Source organism: Lemur catta, chromosome 2 (genome assembly GCF_020740605.2).
Source record: "Lemur catta isolate mLemCat1 chromosome 2, mLemCat1.pri, whole genome shotgun sequence".
NCBI classification, from domain to species: Eukaryota; Metazoa; Chordata; class Mammalia; order Primates; family Lemuridae; genus Lemur; species Lemur catta.
Genome location: NC_059129.1, coordinates 78,501,095 through 78,520,208, shown reverse-complemented (window position 1 = coordinate 78,520,208; position 19,114 = coordinate 78,501,095). Strand labels below are relative to the sequence as shown.

Genomic DNA, 19,114 nt, shown 5'->3' with positions numbered 1-19,114 from the left:
CAGTGCAACAGGTCTAGAAAGTAATTGGTTTAAATTAGAATAGAAAATCCAAGAAAAATGTCTTTAAGTGGAAAAATGGAATGGATTTCAGGCTATTGATAGATTAAGAAGCTGGTAGATATTAGTGATATGATAAGAAACATGTTTTTTCCTCTCAAGAAAAAAAAAGACAATTAGAATTTTATGAGAAAAAACCCTGCATAAACAACATGTAGTTGCAAGTTACAACTATCTAAAACAAAGGGTGAATTAAATTCTCATTTTTCATAGTCTAAAATTGCTAATTCAAGAAACAATATAAGCATAGAAGTATATGTCAGTTGTCCCAGGGAGAAGGACTTGGATAATGGAGCAATAGATATTTCTTTTTATTTTTCAACTATGAGGATTTCCAGCTGTTTCATGATATTATACTGTATGGATTTTTATAATACTTCTCTTACTTATTTTGTGATGGTTAGACATTTAGATTGCTTCCATTTTTAAAAAAAAAAATTGTACTGTACTACCTTAAACATTTGCAGATAGCTCTTCCCCTAATTTTAGAGTTATTTTCCTGGAATCTAGGAATGGAACTATTGGATCAAAGATTAAAAGCATAATTAAAGTCTTAATACATTTTGCCAACTTTTTATCCAAAAACTATGGATCTTTTCCTGATAGCAACTCTGGCGGCATTGAGTGTTACTGTTTTGAAAAATCTTGGATAATTTGATACTTTAAAAATGGTATCTGAGGTTGAATATTTTTATATGTCTATTATTTGTATTGCCTGTTTTGGGTCTCATCATGTATTTTTCCCATTTAACTTGTGACCTCATATTTTTCTTATGGATGATGTAAAGTGTTTATTTATGTATTAAGGATGATAACCATTTTTCTATCATGTTTGCAAATGTTTTTCATCAAATGTTTATTCTTTTAATTTAGTTGTTTTTTTAAATATACTTTACTTTTACATTTTTATGTGGTCAATCTTAGATAATTTTCTTTGTTCTTATTAGCAGGTTTGTTCTTTATCACCACCACCACCTCTTACCCCCCCAAAAAAATAAAGAAAAAACTGGCGATTTGATCATTATTGTCCTGTTAAAATTCAGCATTTGTGTTTATTATAACTCTTAAGATGCAAGGGAATCACACTTATTTAACATTTATTCAGAAGCAATTATATTTCAGGTACTTTATGTGTTGTCTAGGCTATGACAGAGTCTCTTTTCTTTAAATACCGTAAATAACTTATGTGTGAAAATATTGATAAATTATAGCCTCTTTTTAAAATTGTAAGTTGTACATTATTTTGCTTTTTGTATCTTTCATTGTAATTAATGGTAGAAATCTATTTCATGACTATATGATGAGTTTCCCTTCCTTTCCTTAATTATAGGGTAAAAAAGTGTTAACTTCGGGCTGCTAATGTGAATTGTGGTCTACGGATATGTGGAGAAAACAAATTGCACAGCAATGAATATTCTTACCAGGATCTTATGAAATTTTTCTTCAGTGTTGTCATAGACTCTTCTGGAGAAAAGAATCTGTGAAATTATGTGAAAAGAGACCATTTTTCAAAACAATGGGGGAAGAAGCAAGAAGTCCAGGTACTGATCAAGAAAGAACGGCAGGCAAACACCATTATTCTTACTATTCTTCTGATTTTGGAACTACACCACAGTCCTCTGGCCAGTCATCACTGGTTGATTCTTCTCCCCCTACAAGTATTAGGGGAAAAAATCCTAAAAGACAGACTTCAGATAGCCAAGTGTATCACCAAGGTAAGTATTCTTTAAAAGATTCTGGTGAACCTAGAAGACTCATTTTGAGTACTTAAGGAAAACTTGTATGAATAAACTGTTCTATTAGTATGTATGTTATTAAATATATACATGGAAGTAGGCTGATTTACATATAGGATTGGTTATATGTTTACAAATTTACGTAAATATTGCTTAAGGTACTATGTATTACCCTTTGTTATATTCAGAGTCATAAAATATATAGAAGAAAGTAACATAGCTAAGGCTTCTCTTCTTCCTAAATAGATGCTTTTCTTGGGGTTTCTAAGATACTATAAAGACAAAAAAAAAATTACAAAACATTTTTACTTTTCTGTATTTTCATTTTTTAAAGGTAGTGAAAGGCATTGATATAAAGTGGCTAAGGTACATTTTTATAGATTGAGTACACTAACTTACAATGGGTAACTCTAGTATTTACTGTAAAAGTTCAGATTGAACCTAGGAATGGAATTGGGAACTTGGGACCACAAGTCTAATTTGTTTTCTGTTTAACTGTGTTATAATGGAAACTGGATTAATCATTAAAAACAATTTTTGTTATTAAAATGTTACTAGTGTGGAACTAAGTATTAATACATATTTTACCATATAATATTCTGTAAATGTCTTATTTATCTCAATAAATCTCTGGTCAAGAAAACTCCATTGTACCTAGTAACAAAATATGTAAGGTCTATAAGTACAGCATGGAAAAATAAGCTAAGGCAAATGAGGTAATTACAGTATGCATTAATAAATGTAGTACAGTTATAACAGCAGTGGCTCAGAATGGTGACAGTTTAGATTGCAAGGTAGAGAGTGGTGAAACTGGGAGCTGAAAAGGAAAACAGAGGCCACATTATGAAAACCTTGTATCTTATGCTAATATATTGACTATTTACATGGGAATTAGTCATTGAAAAGATTTAAGGAAGGGTATAATTTGCCTTTATAAATTTTTACTTTGAAACATAATATTTGCTCATTAAAAACTTTAAGAGTATATATTCCTTTTGAAAGGAAACCTTTCATGCACCCTCAATCTAGCTTCTCAGGGATGTCCATACTTCTGACACCTTTTCCTTTTCTTTCTTTTTTTTGCAAGTACAGTGTTTTCAGTTTGTTTGTTTATTTATTTAAGGGTCTTTTTCTCCAAGTCTGTCTCAGCGAGGAGTGCTTGTTATGGTTTTGTAGTTGAGAGCATGATCTGATATTAAACTTTTGCTATATAATTAAGAACAAACAGATCTTAGAGTTGAACCTTAGAAAAATGCCTATTTTTCCCAAGAAATAATAGGGTATTATTGGTAAGGAATACTTTGATTTTTTCTTTGTTCCCCAGAAGGAACTTAGGAGGCCACCCAATTAAGAAGTCAGAACTTTGTAAGCCTTACCTTATTTCAGAAGATAATTGAGAGAAACTGAAAAACGTTCTAGCATCACCCAGAAAATTTCAGTTATCTTCAATCTGTAGTTATTATCTTCAGACTAGTACCGTTTTCTACTTTGCACTGTCTTCTGAATTAAAATCTGTAATTTGTTTGTCTTAGACCAAATAACAGGACCAAATTGATACCTTTCTTTAAACACTAAGTTAATTTCTTTCCGTTTAAATTGCAATCAGTGTAGAATAAACTAAACAACTGTGATTAAAATAGCACTTGAATTTGCAGATTTGCATGTTTGGTAGCATATTCTTCCTTCTCCCTCCTTTTTAATTTCCAGCATATTTTATTTATTTATTTATTTATTTATTTGAGACATGGTCTTGCTCTGTCACCCACACTAGAGTGCAGTGGCATCATCATAGTTTACTGCTGCCTCAAACGCCTGGGCTCAAGTGATCCACCTGCCTCAACCTCCTTAGTAGGTGGGACAACAGGCATGTGCCATCACCACAACTGGCTAAGTTTTCTATTTTTTGTAGAGACAGGGTCTTGCTCTTGTGCAGGCTGGTCTTGAACTCCTGACCTCAAGCGATCCTCCCACCTCAGCCTCCCAAAGTGTTAGGATTACAGGCGTGAGCCATTGTGCCTGGCAGCATTTTTTATTATTTTAAAAAATAAAATTGGTGCTCTATCAGAATTTATATGTATGATAAAATTTAATAGTAGTTTTGTTTATACATATTTGTCTACTATATATTTATCCATTCTTTGTTTTACCAATAATATAAACGTATCTTGATTTTTGGTAGATGCATAGTTTATTTTTCCTACGTTTTTTTTAAATGAGTCAAGTTTATTTTTAACACCTAAAGGAAGAAAAAGCAATATTTTTTCCACCCACTTTTTAGTGGTGACTTAACAAGAGGGAGATGAAGAATGACATATACAACAGCCAATTATCTCTCTAATTCTCCTATTTGCACTATATTTCACCTTGATAATTTGAAAAATGAAAATAAAGGGTAGATGAAAGTTGGGAAATATTTCTGTGTTCAGGTTAGTGATCAGTTTGTAGTCATACTAGTAGAATATGCTGAAAAGTAAATGTTCAGAGTTCTAAGGATGTCAAAAAGTTGGTTGTGGAAACCCTTTTGTATGTGACTAAATAGTTGAAGAAAGTACTAGTGAAACATTTTTATCCTAATTCCTACATTATTAGGCTTTAATTTTTCAAATAAATTGTTTTTGTGTGAAATCTTGTTTTCTGAGCAATGTAATTTTATACGTAAAGATCAGAGATTGGAACAATTGACATTCACCTTTATGTATAATCATTTTTATGTATAAAGTTTCTGCTATTTCAAGAGCTGTGTACAAATACCATTTTATATATATACCCACAAACTTTGTTAACTCAGATACTGGAAAAGAAAGAAAATTTGAAATGGTGGACACTTCAAATTTAAAATTATATTCTGAAGTAATGCTGTGCAATGGAAATATGCAAATCACAAATGCAAGCCACAAATGTAATTTTATATTTTTTAGTGACCATATTAAAAAAAGAAAAACAGATGAAATTGATTTTAATAATATATTTTATTTAACCCAATCCAATATTTGGATTTAAATATCTAAAATATTATCATTTCTACGTATAGTCAGTATAAAACATTGTTTATGAAATATTGTGCATTTTCTTGAACTAAGTGTTCAAAATCCAGTGTGTATTTCACAGTTACAGCATATCTCAATTTGGACTACCCACATTTCAAGTTTCTCAATAGCCATATATGGCTATTGGATGGATAGTGTGGTTTCAAAGTTGTAATTAAGAATTCTCTCATTTCTTTTTATTACCACTTTTTTTAATGTATTCAAGCATTTACAGAGTTGTAACCCCAAAGCAGCACACATTCAAACAGCTTCTATAAAATTCTATTTTTTAATGAAATTTTATAATGTTAAATTGTAAAAATACTTGTTTTTTTTTTTTTAACTTGTTTATATAATGGAATCAGATATTCATGGCTGGTGAGATGGGGAGGGAACGGTTGGATATTCTAGTTTTTCTTCATTTTTTTTTAACCCTGGAATGCATTTTCTCCTTGAAAAGTGCAGTCACCTTGGAGACTATAAAGTTCATTATTCTTAACTGTAGCAGACTTTGAGATGCTTCCTTTAAAGGGCAGGTGCTCTGTATACTGATGCTTAAGTTTAATGAACTTTTGGTAAAAATAAAAACATTATTCCAAATTTTTGAGAAATGTGATTTAATATGTACACTTTAAAGACTTCGTATGCTTATATGTTTTATGATGTGATATTTTGTTTTTATCTTCTCAAATTATGTCAAGTGTTTTTGATTTGAATATCACACAAAAGAAATCTGAGAAAGCATTTAGAATCACAACTGTACTGCTGTTTTCCATTTTCAGTCACTGATAAATTAGATGAAGTTCTTAACAGAAAATATGTAGAACTTTATGTTTTACATACATAGTTCATTTAACTCTCACAACCTTGGGAAGGTTTCATTGAATTGCCCAAGGAGTTACTAAGTGATAACTTTAAGTCCCAAATCTCCTGCTCTGTACAATACGCTGTCATCCTGTCCCTAAACAAAGTTGTAATTAATTTAGAGGAAATATACATTTTTCACATTTCAAATATTGATCACAAATATCTCAGCACAAATGACTTGAATACCACAATGTTTTTTCCAATGTTTATTATGCACCATGCTAATACTAATTGATGCCCATGTTTGAATTCTGACTTGCCATCTTACCTATGAAGTTAAAATGGTTAAAGCCTGATACTGTCTTCTTGGCCGGGCGCGGTGGCTCACGCCTGTAATCCTAGCTCTGGGAGGCCGAGGCGGGTGGATCGCTCGAGGTCAGGAGTTCGAGACCAGCCTGAGCAAGAGTGAGACCCCGTCTCTACTAAAAATAGAAAGAAATTATCTGGCCAACTAAAAAATATATATACAAAAAAATTAGCCGGGCATGGTGGCTCATGCCTGTAGTCCCAGCTACTAGGGAGGCTGAGGCAGTAGGATCGCTTAAGCCCAGGAGTTTGAGGTTGCTGTGAGCTAGGCTGATGCCACGGCACTCACTCTAGCCCGGGCAACAAAGTGACACTCTGTCTCAAAAAAAAAAAAAAAAAAATGGTTAAAGCCTGATACTGTCTTCTTTTAAGCAATGTAGAATAATTACATATAACTATTGGGATATAATTTTTGATGGATTGGAGTATTCTTGACCTTTTTGAAAAGATTGCAAACCTTAATAGAAACATTTAGAGCTCTAAATAAAACCTGATATTTAACAAAATATTGCAAAACCCTTTTTTTAGAGACAAAAATAGCTAAAGAATTTTATGGACTCACTTGTGGTAGTATGACTAAATAACACTACCTTTGATAGATCTTTCACTTTATGTTATTACTATTTCTTTTTTAGCCCCTAGGAAACCAAGCCCTAAGGGTCTACCAAACAGAAAGGGAGTCAGAGTGGGATTTCGCTCCCAGAGCCTCAACAGAGAGCCACTTCGGAAAGATACTGATTTTGTTACAAAACGGGTTCTTTCTGCAAGACTGCTAAAAATCAATGAATTGCAGAATGAAGTATCTGAACTCCAGGTCAAGTTAGCTGAGCTGCTAAAAGAAAATAAATCTTTGAAAAGGCTTCAGTACAGACAGGAGAAAGCCCTGAATAAGTATGAAGATGCAGAAAATGAAATCTCACAACTTATAGTTCGCCATAACAATGAGATTACAGCACTCAAAGAACGCTTAAGAAAATCTCAAGAGAAAGAACGGGCAACTGAGAAAAGGGTGAAAGATACAGAAAGTGAACTATTTAGGACAAAATTTTCCTTACAGAAACTGAAAAAGATCTCTGAAGCCAGACATCTACCTGAACGAGATGATTTGGCAAAGAAACTAGTTTCAGCAGAGTTAAAGTTAGATGACACTGAGAGGAGAATTAAGGTAAGTGTTCGACAGCTTCTAATTGTTGTTTTGGGTTGTTTCTCATTGGGCATTTAATGTACTCTGTTTAAACTACTTATTGCAGTTCGGAGTTTGCTTGGAAATGAAAACTATTTTTAGTGTTATCTTTCTGAGTAAGAGATAAATTTAAGCTTGTATATTTAAGAGCAAGATGCAAAAGATTGTTTACGTTAATGAGACACATGTTGATGGATGAATGTTTAATTCCTTGGATCTTAGTCATTTTGGGAAAATATTCTGTTTGGTTATCTGATTGTTTCTCTAAAGTTGAAAATGATGCTATAATAGCCATAGTATATAAAACTGACCTTCTGGGGCCATTATGTTAGAAATGCCACACGAACAATGCTTTTTGTTTTTATTTCTTTGCATATTATTTAAGAGTGATAATACTACATCTTTTGGGATAAGGTATGCGCTACTCCTCAAAATAAAAACTGATAGGTGAGTAGGTAGAATATTAAATAACTAGTCTGAGAGTACAGCAGATCTTTTAAAAATGTTTCTTTCTTGAATGGAGAGAGGAAAAGAGTTCTATACCATGACTTTTACACAGGGAACTTATATCAGATGCCATCTGCTATATATAGATCATACAGAAGCCCTTAGTCAGGTTCTGTTGCTTAAAATTGACGAGTAGTTTGGAAAGCAAAGGTAGGAAAAAGTATGGGAATGATGCCTGCTGTGAGAGTTCTCTGAGCAAAGGAAGCTTAGAACTATAAATAAAGTAGACTTCTGAATATATTAATTAGGTATTTTTAATACATGGCATGTTATAGTACTTAATCTGTATCATATGCCATGCCGTGACCATCATATCAGTGCCATGCCCAGCGACAGTGGTTTATTAAATACAATGTATATCAGTGGCCAGAAAAGTGCCTAATTTACTCTCCAAAATTTGCAATTGTTATCTTATGTTTAGAACACAGGAGATATCCCATTATATAGGCTCTACCAATGATCAGCTCAAAGTGCAAAGCAAACAGATGGAAACTTTTTCTTAAGGGCCACTTACTCATGAGGTGGGGTGGGAATGAGTACTGGAAGCAGTTGTCACCATACACAACAAATAACATTTTAATTATTTTTGAAGGGAAATATGCCACATAATGGATTTTAAAATTAGGAATGAAGAGCCTAAGTTTCTAACTAAGAAATATGGTAAATAACTGAGTGTGTTTGTGTATTAAACTACATATATAGAGAGAACATAAAATTGCAGTGCACCCCCCCCCACAACATACCCCTACTCCTATATCCTGCAGTTCTCTCATATAACCAGTTATGAAGGGGATTGATGAGTGGTGGGGAGGGAGGAGAAAGAAGGAGAGAGGAAAAATGGGAATTGGCTTGTGTATTCTGAGTTGTAAATGGAGGTAAATTATTAATATACGGCTGCTCATTTGGGAGCGTGAAAATTGGTCATCTGTAATGGTAAGTCTTTGAAATAGTTAACCATATAGTGTCCTCAATTTTTTATATTGGATTTTAAGAAGTTTTTAACTTTCTATTTTTAGTTAATTGTAGGTTGCCATGCAATTTTAAGAAAATTACTTAGAAAGATCCCATATACCTTTCACTTAAGTTTCTTGTAGTGATAACATATTACATAACTATAATATAATGTTACAACCAGGAAATTGGTTGTGATACATTGATATCCATCAACCTTACTCAGCTTTCACTAGTTTTACATGTATTTGTGTATGTATTTGGCTCTATGCAATTTTATCACATGTATAGACTTCTGTGACCACTGTCACAGTCAAGATACAGAGCAGTTCCATCACAAGGATCCCTTGCATTACCCTTTTATAACCACAGCTACTTCCTGCCTTCCCCCTCTCTAACCTGTGACATCCACTACTCTGTTCGTCATCTCTATAATTTTGTCATTTCAAGAATGTTATATAAATAGAATCATACAGAATATAATCTTTTGACATCGGCAGATTTCACTAACTTACTCATCTAAGTTGTTGCATTTATCAGTAGTTCCTTTTATTCCCCGAGTACTATCCCATGGCATGGATGTACCACAGAGTGTTATGGTACATTGTGTTACAGACATTTGATTTGTTTCCAGTTTTTGGCTATTAACTAATAAAATTGCTATGACCATTTTATGTACAGATTTTTGTTTGAACATAGATTTTCATTTCTCTAGGATATAAGCCTGAAAGTATACTTTCTGGGTTGTAGCATAAGTATATGTTTGATTTTGTAAGAAACTGCCATTCTCTTTTCTAAAATAGTAGTACCATTTTATATTTCTAACAGCAGTGTATAAGTTGTCAAATTTCTCAGCATCCTTACCAGCAATTGGTGTTAATGCTATTTTTATTTTAGCCGTTCTGATAGTTGTGTAGCACGATCTCATTGTGGTTTAATTTGCATTTTCCTAATGGCTAATGATGTTGAGCATCTTTTCATGCACTTATTTGCCATCTATAGATCTATTTTGTTCATATTTTTGCCCATTTTCTACTTGGATTGTTTGTGCTTTTACTGTTGACTTTTGAGAGTTCTTTGTATATTCTAGATACAAATCCTTTGTCAGATATGTGGTTTGCAAATATTTTCTCTTAGTCTGTAGTTAGTTGTCCTCTTCACAGGGTCTTTCAGAGGAAGTTTTAAATTTTCTTGTGGTCAGTTTTATCAGATTTTTCTTTTATGGATTGTGCTTTGGTGTCAAGACTAAGAACTCTTTGCCTATCCCTATTGTCCTTGACCTGTTGCCCCAAAGATCTTTGCCTATGCTTTTTCCAAAAGTTGTTTTCCTCTAGCTTTACTGAGGTCTAACTGACAAATAAAAATTGTATATATTTAAGGTATACAATTTGATGTTTTTTAAAAGTCTTATGATTTTATGCTTTACATCTAAGTCCATGATTTTCATTTTGAGTTAATATTTGTATAGAGTGTGAAGTTTATGTTGAGGTTCACATTTTTTTTTTTTGGACTGTGGGTGCCCAGTTGCTCCAGCATCATTTGTTAAAAATTCCTCCATTGAATTGCTTTGGCACTTTTGTCAAAAATGAGTTGGGCATATTTTTGTGGGTTTATTTCCGAATTCTCTGTTCTGTTCTATTGGTCTTCCTCTCTGTTCCTTTGCTGTTACCACACTCTGTTGATCACAGACTTCATAGTAACTTTAACATTAGATAGAGTGAGTACTCTCATGTTATACTTCATTTTAAAAATTTTAGCTATTTTAGCTATACTAGATCCTCTGTCTTTCTATATAAATTTTAGAATAAGCTTGTCTATGTCTACAAACACCTTCCTGGGATTTTGATAGGGAATACATTAAACATAGATCAATTTATGGAGAACTGACGTCTTTACTATGTTGAGTCTTCCAATTCTTTGAGCGTAGTATATCTTTCCATTTATTTAGGTCATCTTTGATTTCTTTCATCATCATTTTGTAATTTTCAGGATACAAATCTATACATGTTTTGTTACATTTATACCTAAAAATTTTATTTTCTTTGGAGCAATTGTAAATGGTCTCAGTTCTTTCTGAATTAGAAAATTACTTTTGAACTTTTATTTTTGAATTTCAAATGTTATTTTTGTTGTAAAGTTATTTTCACAAGGGGTTATGAATGCTTTATTCACACCAAGGAATGACTTGGTTTTAGAAGTTTACTCTCAGATTTTAGTAGTATTGGGTTTATCAGCTTTATGCCTCAAGTTGAGTTGGTAGATCTAAGCTGCTTCATTTTTGCTGTAAGTGAAATTATATTGGAATCAAAATTTAATATGCTATTATGAACCTACTTCTCTGAAATCAGTAATCTTACTTCAGCCTCTGGTTTTTAACTCATTATGTATGGTTAATATCTTTCATGATCTCAGCAATCAACCCAGAATTTGAAATATTTACTATTGAGTTTCTTACTTTATTGTGAAATTTAGCCTTTGTTTTTGTACCTCATTCAGTTTTTCAAATTTTACTTTGTTCAACACTAAGTTAATCTTTTTTCTTCTAACTCAGTAGGTTTTAGTGATACTACTAATTGGTTAAGGGAGAAAGCTAGGAGCTTGATTGTGCTGTTTCATTTTGCAAATTAGCTAAAACCCAAAAAAGTCCTAGATATCCTTTGAAATTGCAGTAAAATTCTAGTTGTGCTATCTTTAAATTCTATGCTTTTCTTTCCTAAGGATGGCTGTCTATATGGTGTTGGTTTTTTGTTTTTCTTTTGTTATGGCTTTTTGATTTATTTTAAGATAAAACAAGGCTGGAACTGTGGCTGGCAGCTTTGTTTATTTGTTTATAGCTTGTCTCATTTTAGGAAGGATTTCAGGCCACAACTCTTACTCATCTTGTTAGTTACATTTCCTTCCTAAGGCAGGCAGAGAGGAAGCATTCTTCAAGATTATCTATAACCATTTGAGCTGTAAAAAACTTTCCCTTTGAATATCAGTCTATACTTTGGGTGCAGGCTTATTTTGTTAGTTTATGGGAGTGACAATGCACAGAATCTCAGTACTTTAGGATTACAGTAGTTTAGAAATAGATACATGGTTAGAGGGACAAACAGCCAAAGGTATCAGTGGGGACAACCACCATGACAGTTGTCTTTCCTCCTTCAGAAATCAGCCTACCTACCTTGTGAGATATAGTTTGCTCTTATCCCAGGTCCTTTACCAAGGATGGAGAACTACTTCATGTGGTTAAACTTGTTGAGCTCTATAAAGGGCAGGCTGCTAAATCAGACTGCAAATTTACTTCCTTATTTAGAGTTGACTTTATACCTTTATTTTGGCTTTTACTTCAATAAATTTATTGAATAGAGTCCTGTCAACATAGCAGCCTCATTTTAATATATTTATTTTAATATTAATAGTTATACATGTTATTAATTTAATATTTAAATAAAACTGCAGTGTGTGCACAACTTAACTTTTATAGCAGAAAAACATTTTTTAGTTATATAAAGTGGTGGTTTTCAAACTGTTTCTGTCAGGACCCTTTTATACCCTTAAAAATAATTGAGGACACCTCCACCACCACCCCTGAGCTTTTGTTGATGTGGGTGTAGATATATTGATGTTTACCACATTAGAAATTAAAATTGAGAGCACTTTAAAATATTTCTTAACTCACTTCAATAATAATAAGCTCATTGCATGTTATAAAATCTTTTAACAAAAAATATCTATATTTTCCAAACCAAAAATAAATTAGGACAGGAGTGGCATCATTTTATATATTTGCAAATTTCTTTAATGCCTGGCTTAGTGGAAGGCAACCAGGGCCTCTTATCTGCTTTTGTATTCACTCTATTACAATATGTTGTTGCAGTTGATAAGTACAAAGAAAATTAAGCCTTACACAGATGTCTACAGTAGTTAGAAAATGGAAGAATATTTTAATAGCCTTTTCAGATAATAAGATATTCTTCCTTGATATTACACTAAAACTTAGCAGGTGATTTCTTAATGATTGGTTATGATGTGGAATTTGAAATCATATTGATGAACTTTTTGTATTTGATTACAATTAAAATCCATTGATCTTTTTTCTCCTTTGGATGTTTTACATCATGCGTTGGTCATTTGGAAAATATTGGTTCGTTATCAGATTTTCCAGATGTTGACAGATTTCATCGTATAATGTCACATGTCATGTAGCTTTTAGAAAACTCCACTATATACTCATGATACAATATGAGTGAAAACAAGTGAGAATATCTTATTATTATAAAATAGTTTTGACCTTGAAGACCCCCCAAAACTGTTTAAGGGACCTTTAGGGGTTTCCATACCACTCTTGGTGATTCATTGACTTAACATAGGCAGTTCTTTGTTAGCGACTTCATTAGTGATTCCCTAGTATATAGTTTCTTTTAGTGACTGCCAAATAGCACTATTTCTTACTGAGCCTGAGATTGGCCTCAAATAGGGGCTGAAGGTAAAGATACCAATTCAGTCCTAATCTCTCCTAAGACAGACGTATAGTTGGGGTTATATTTGTTACCAAGGATGCAGTAGCAGATTAATCATAGCTATGACCAACAGTATGTCATAAAGCAAATACCATGAATTGTAACTATCATAAGAATCCATAATCATAAAATAGGAAATTATCTTCTAAGCTTTATGAAAATATCATAAATGTTAGCAGCATTTACCTAATTATTTCTTTTATTCTTTTTTTTTCATTTTTTTTACTTTTTTAAAAACTTCTAAATTGTTCTTATCTTTCTTTTTTTTTTTTTTGAGACAGAGTCTTGCTCTGTCACCAGGGCTAGAGTGCCATGGTGTCAGTGTAGCTCACAGCAACCTCAAACTTCTGGGATCAAGGGATCCTCCTGGCTCAGCCTCCCAAGTAGCTGGGATTATAGGTGCATGCCACCATGCCTGGCTAATTTTTTCTGGTTTTAGTAGAGACTCTCTTGCTCAGGCTGGTCTCAAACTCCTGACCTCAAGTGATCATCCTGCCTTGGCCTCCCAGAGTGCTAGGATTACAGGCTTGACAAATTCACCTTTTCAGACCAGAGCCACTGCACCTGGCCAATAGCATGTACATAATTATTAAAAGGACTCTAGTAAACTGTAGGGTACACATTTACTACATTAAAAAATCCAACTATATTTTTAACATTGAATTGACACAAAGTGATTTACTTTGTTGGGAAAACTTAATGAAACTATTAAGACTTTCTCTACTTTTAAAAAAAATTTCTGAAGATTTGGGAGAATGATTTGAGTATCACAGAGCTCAGTATCATAGAACTGTGAAAGGAAGTTTGAATAGAATTTTTCTTTTAGTAGATTTTCCTATAAAAGACTGGCATTCAAATTCCTTTGGCCCTAGAGTAGCCCTCAAGTAGATATTTGTTTCTTGGTGATAAAAAAAATATTGCTTCCCACTGTAAGCCATTTTCAAAAGTAAGAATTGATTCAGCATTATCTTCCCTTAGTCTTCTAGTTTATTCAGAACTATTAATAGAATTGAGCTGTCTAGGTCCATTTTCCTTCATCTTTCCCTGTCATACCTTACTCTAGAGGCTAGGTATCTGTTCTAAAAGTTTTCCTGCCCTTTCATCCTTCAGAAACCCAAATCAAGAAGCCCTTCCTTTTGCCTCTTCTACCTGTTCTGTATTTTTTTCTAACAAATGAAGCAAATTAGGACAGAATAGTGGAGGTCAAAACAGGTCAGCTCTGTTCCTGTCATACTCTGACCTTGTACAGTTCTCTTAACTGCCAGGTTTCAGTTGCTTCATCTGAGGAATTAAATGGAATGATTTCTGAGGTATCTTTCATGAAAGTTCTGAAATCTGATGTGTCTAAATTCATACTTTTGAGCCTTTTATATACCAAAAGTGTTTTATATTCCAAAAATGTTTGAACCATATTTATCCCCCCAATTAAGTCCTTATTATGTCTATTGTGTTGAAGAGATGAAAAATTCCTAGTGTTGAAAAGAAGAATTGCTTATAAAGTAAAATATCTTTCATTGAGATCCTACTAATTTTTTTTATTATATAATAATCTAAAGATTTGGCTAGATTTTGTTATTTATATATATTTTTATCATTTCTGGAGGGAGAAGATTTACAATGAAATGATGAAATTTATGATTGAAGGGTAAAGATTAAATCCATTTCAGAAAATATTAATAAATTTTGCAGGATCCTTAGAAACTTCCCATTTAGATAGAACCATCGTTAAAGCAATTTTGTGCTAATATTTAAGATAATTTTCCTATTGAAAAAGTAATACAAGCACTAAAGAAGGGCTTAAAAATTTCAAATAATACAAAGAGGTATGCAATGAAATAGTTTCTCTTCTATGTTATGCTTTTAGGCCCTTTCCCAAGAAGCAATCACTGTTAAGAAATTGTCTCTAGATGGGCAAGCTCATGTCTATACATTAATGTCCTGGCCGGGCGCAGTGGCTCACACCTGTAATCCTAGCACTCTGGGAGGCCGAGGCGGGTGGATCGTTTGAGCTCAGGAGTTCAAGACCAGCCTGAGCAAGAGTGAGACCCCGTTTCTACTAAAAGTAGAAAGAAATTAGCTGGACAACTAAAAATATGTATATTAATGTGCTTTTTTCACCCTCTTATCATAGATGTGAATGTACCATACACACTGCTCAATGCATGGTCCTTCCCCTCAAAAGTATATTTTGACATTCTTTGCATATTATTTTGTGTATGTGATTTTTACATATTTTTTTTTACACACATATAATCAGCTTCATACTTTTTTTTTTTTTTTGAGACAGGGTCTCACTCTGTTGGCCAGGGTAGAGTGCCATGGCATTAGCCTAGCTCACAGCAATCTCAAACTCCTGGGCTCAAGCAATCCTTCTGCCTCAGCCACCCGAGTAGCTGGGACTACAGGCATGCGCCAGCTAATTTTTTCTATATATTTTTAGTTGTCCAGCTAATTTCTTTATATTTTTTTAGTAGAGACGGGGTCTCACTCTTGCTCAGGCTGGTCTCGAACTCCTGGCTCAAACAATCTGCCCGCCTCAACCTCCCAGAATGCTAGGATTACAGATGTGAGCCACTGTGCCTGGCCTAGCTTCATGCTTTTAAAAGGCTGCATACTATTCCATTGTGTAGATAAATGATAATATGATGAACCCTTCCCTTATTAATGTTAAATTAAGTTTAGCCTACAGCTACCTCCTTACATATTTTAAGTTTGGCTTAAAGGTTTCTCCATACATAGTTAACTGTAACCTAACTGGATGTGTAAACATGCTATAACCTGCTCTTGTACCAATCATAGAGTTTTGACCAATCACAGGTGGCCAGATGTTCAAACTGTGTTCAGATAAGGCAGACACAGAGCTGTAACCAATCCAGCTGTTTCTGTACCTTATTTCTGTTTACTGTACATCACTTTCCTTTTTCTGTCCATAGATGTTATCTAACCATCTAGCATTCTTGGAGTCACTCTGAACCTATTTTGGTTCTGGGTACTGCCCGATTTGCAAATCGTTCTTTGCTCATTTAAATTCTGTTAAATTTAATTTGCCTAAAGTTTTTCTTTTAACATTATATATTGTTTTTTTATTTTGAGGTAGTAGAAAAGATGCAAGGCATTAAACATAGCCTTTGTATTACACATTAGCATACTTATGGAAAATTCCTGGATGAGGAAGTCACTGGGTCAATAAAATATTTAAAAATTGTTTTTGACTATTTATTAATATAATATTTCTAACGAATGCTACTGAATAATAGTTTTTCTTGGAATAATTAAAGTTAAATTTTTCTATTTGGGGAAGATTAAATTGGCCTTTTTTGTGGTTAGTATCATTAGGAGATTTTAAAGCATTTGCATTTTGATGAAAGCAAATTTAATATGGAAATATTGATGGGCTTTGCTAACTTAGTTGAGTCAGAAATTATTGGATTAGAATTCAAAGCCAAATAAACAATTATTTAGTTTATATTTTAATTATGTTATTAACTAATGCCTATCTCTTAACCTATTAAGTTCCTAATGAAACTGAGAATTTTATACATACAGACGTTATTTAAACAAACAAGGTTCAAATTCTGGTTATATACCATTCTAGCTTTGTGATGTGATATAACATTTAGATTATCTGAACCTGTTTCCAGTCTGTAAAACTTTGCAAGTGGTGATAAACAATGGTAAAGTTCGTAATGAGTCTGCCTCAGTGCCTGGTACTGATCAGGCACCTAATATATCAGTAAAAAAAATAAAATAAACAAATACACTGAAAGTTCATTAATTAAATGTAAATATGTCAAAGCATGGTAGCATTCTGGAGTTTGAATGGACCATGGAAATAGTTTAATGCTTTGGTTTTCAAATTGTCCTCAGTGGACTTGAAGCGTTTTTTTTTTGTTGTTATTTTTTTCTTTTTTTAAAGTTTGAAACTACTGATTTGGTCCATTGATTTTTCAAATTTTGGCAGTTCTTCACAGGCAGCCAGATAAAGGCTGAATTGTTCTGTGATGGTGATGCTACAGAGAGGGCTTCAGAAACTCACTTGCCCAACAACCTGAAGCAGCCTCTGAAATACCTCTATGGGTAACTCTCTAATCTAGTCCAACCCAAATATTGAACTGTTGAGGAAACTGAGACAGAGATGTTATTTGCCTTCTTCTAGGTCACAGAGAATCTCATGGGTCGCTAGAACCACATGTGTGGGACTAGAATTGGAGTCTTCTGTCTCCCATTCTGTTGCTCTATTATTCTATTATCATTTTAGTAAAATCCTTGGAATTTTATCACATATTTAAAAGCTGAGTAATAGGTTCCTCTTATAATAATACATTGTGTTTTTTCATAATTTTTAATGTAGTGTGAATTAAAATATTGAAATTTTGGTTATTTCATCAGCATCTTTTGATAAAATGATCTACAAACTGTAAAAGATACAAATCATTTTCACAGTCTGTCATATCAGCTTATTCTTTATAAGTGATTAGTGAAGCAGGAACCACTTCTAAAATCTGTTTTATTTTTGGTGCTGTAGTAAATACTATGATAAATACTGTGGAGTAAAATCTTTTGGAAGACAAAAGCTCAGAGTAAGGAAAGGCTTGCAAACATTTTTAGAGAAAACTTAAAGAAAACAGGTTTCATTAGAAGAAGAACAAGGCCCACTATTTAGGGCTAACTTACAATGCACAGAACATAATTATTGGATTATAAGTTTGCTTCTATCTTGTCCTGCTTACAGCGGATGAAGAAATAATAAGACATAGGTAGCTCATTTAAATGAACTCACTACGGATTCAGATGAATTATGCCCCAGAGGACTGAGGAACTTTGCAAATACGATTTCAGAGCCTTTGTTAGTGTACCTTGGGGAGTTAGGAAGACTAGAAGTAAGAAAGTGAGAAAAGGCAAGTACTAGTGTTTTCAAAGGTAGGCAGAGGTAGATGTTAGCAATTATCAATCAGTAAGCTTGTTGCCAAGTCTCTACCAAATTTTGAATGTATTTTGGAAAATACTGCTCACTTAGAACTATTTTTACTTTTTTTCTGCTTAGTGTTACTAGACTGGTACATTAATCTACATCCTCCTATATGTATATACTATATACTAGATATCTGTATTATACTCTATACTACATGTTATACTATACCATGTATATAGTAAATACATACATGTACTGTATACATTTATATTCTATAACTATACTATATCTACTAGAATATAGTAGATATAACATAGGTAGTATATAGTAAGTACAGTTAAGTCTTTCATGTTTTTTTTTTTTAATGGAGAAATGTAGACTGGTTGAAAATAATGTTTGAAAACTTTACAATTGGATCAGTAACTGTACCCAAAGGGTGCAGATAAATAAATAGCTGTCAACTTGGAGAGGTTTCTAGGTGTGTGTTTTGGGTTGCCATCTTATGCCCTATCCTTTTCAGCATGTTGAGCAGTGAATTTGACCAGGCTCCTTACCGGCAAGAACAAGTCTTATTTGATTTTGTACTTGCGACATTTGACGCTCTGGTCCTAGGAGGTAATAATAACTCTAATTTTACTGGTCAGATTATTTATGATGATAGGTACCAAATTTTAGGTAACAAACTGACATGTGGAGAGTAAGGTAACCAGGAGGTCAAAAAACTGGTGTATAAGAAACAGTGGAAGAAACATGAAATCATGGATAAGATTAAGGGAAAATGTAATTTACTTTATTATGTATGGGGGTGTCACATGGAAGAGGAGAAATGAATTTGCTTTTGAAATGTTCCTAACAGTTATTACTAGGAAACTGGTTTCTACACTTTCGTAAGGAAGAGCTTTCTAAATAATTGTAATTGTCGAATAATGAGTACCCTTTGAATTATCAAGCTTTCTTCCACCAGAAGTATTGTGCAAAGGCTCAATGTCTAACCTTCTAGGAATATTGTAAGAGGCATTCCTAGAAAGTTGACTAATGAGATGACCTCTAGGGTCCTTGCTTAC

General features: G+C 33.1%; 1 protein-coding gene across 3 annotated transcripts in view; it reads left to right on the top strand.

The window, feature by feature from the left end:
- The window catches only part of LCA5 (lebercilin LCA5), a 42,577-nt gene that overhangs the window by 9,999 nt on the left and 13,464 nt on the right, over nt 1-19,114 (top strand). The window contains exons 1-3 of one of the 3 annotated variants that reach the window (XM_045543926.1): nt 1,048-1,179; nt 1,388-1,772; nt 6,628-7,157. In XM_045543926.1, coding sequence (XP_045399882.1) covers nt 1,574-1,772; nt 6,628-7,157 — 729 coding nt within the window. In that variant the 5' untranslated portion in view covers nt 1,048-1,179; nt 1,388-1,573. Of the gene's footprint in view, nt 1-1,047; nt 1,180-1,362; nt 1,773-6,627; nt 7,158-19,114 lie in introns of those variants that run through there. The other 2 variants (XM_045543927.1, XM_045543925.1) reach the window with 2 other exon arrangements.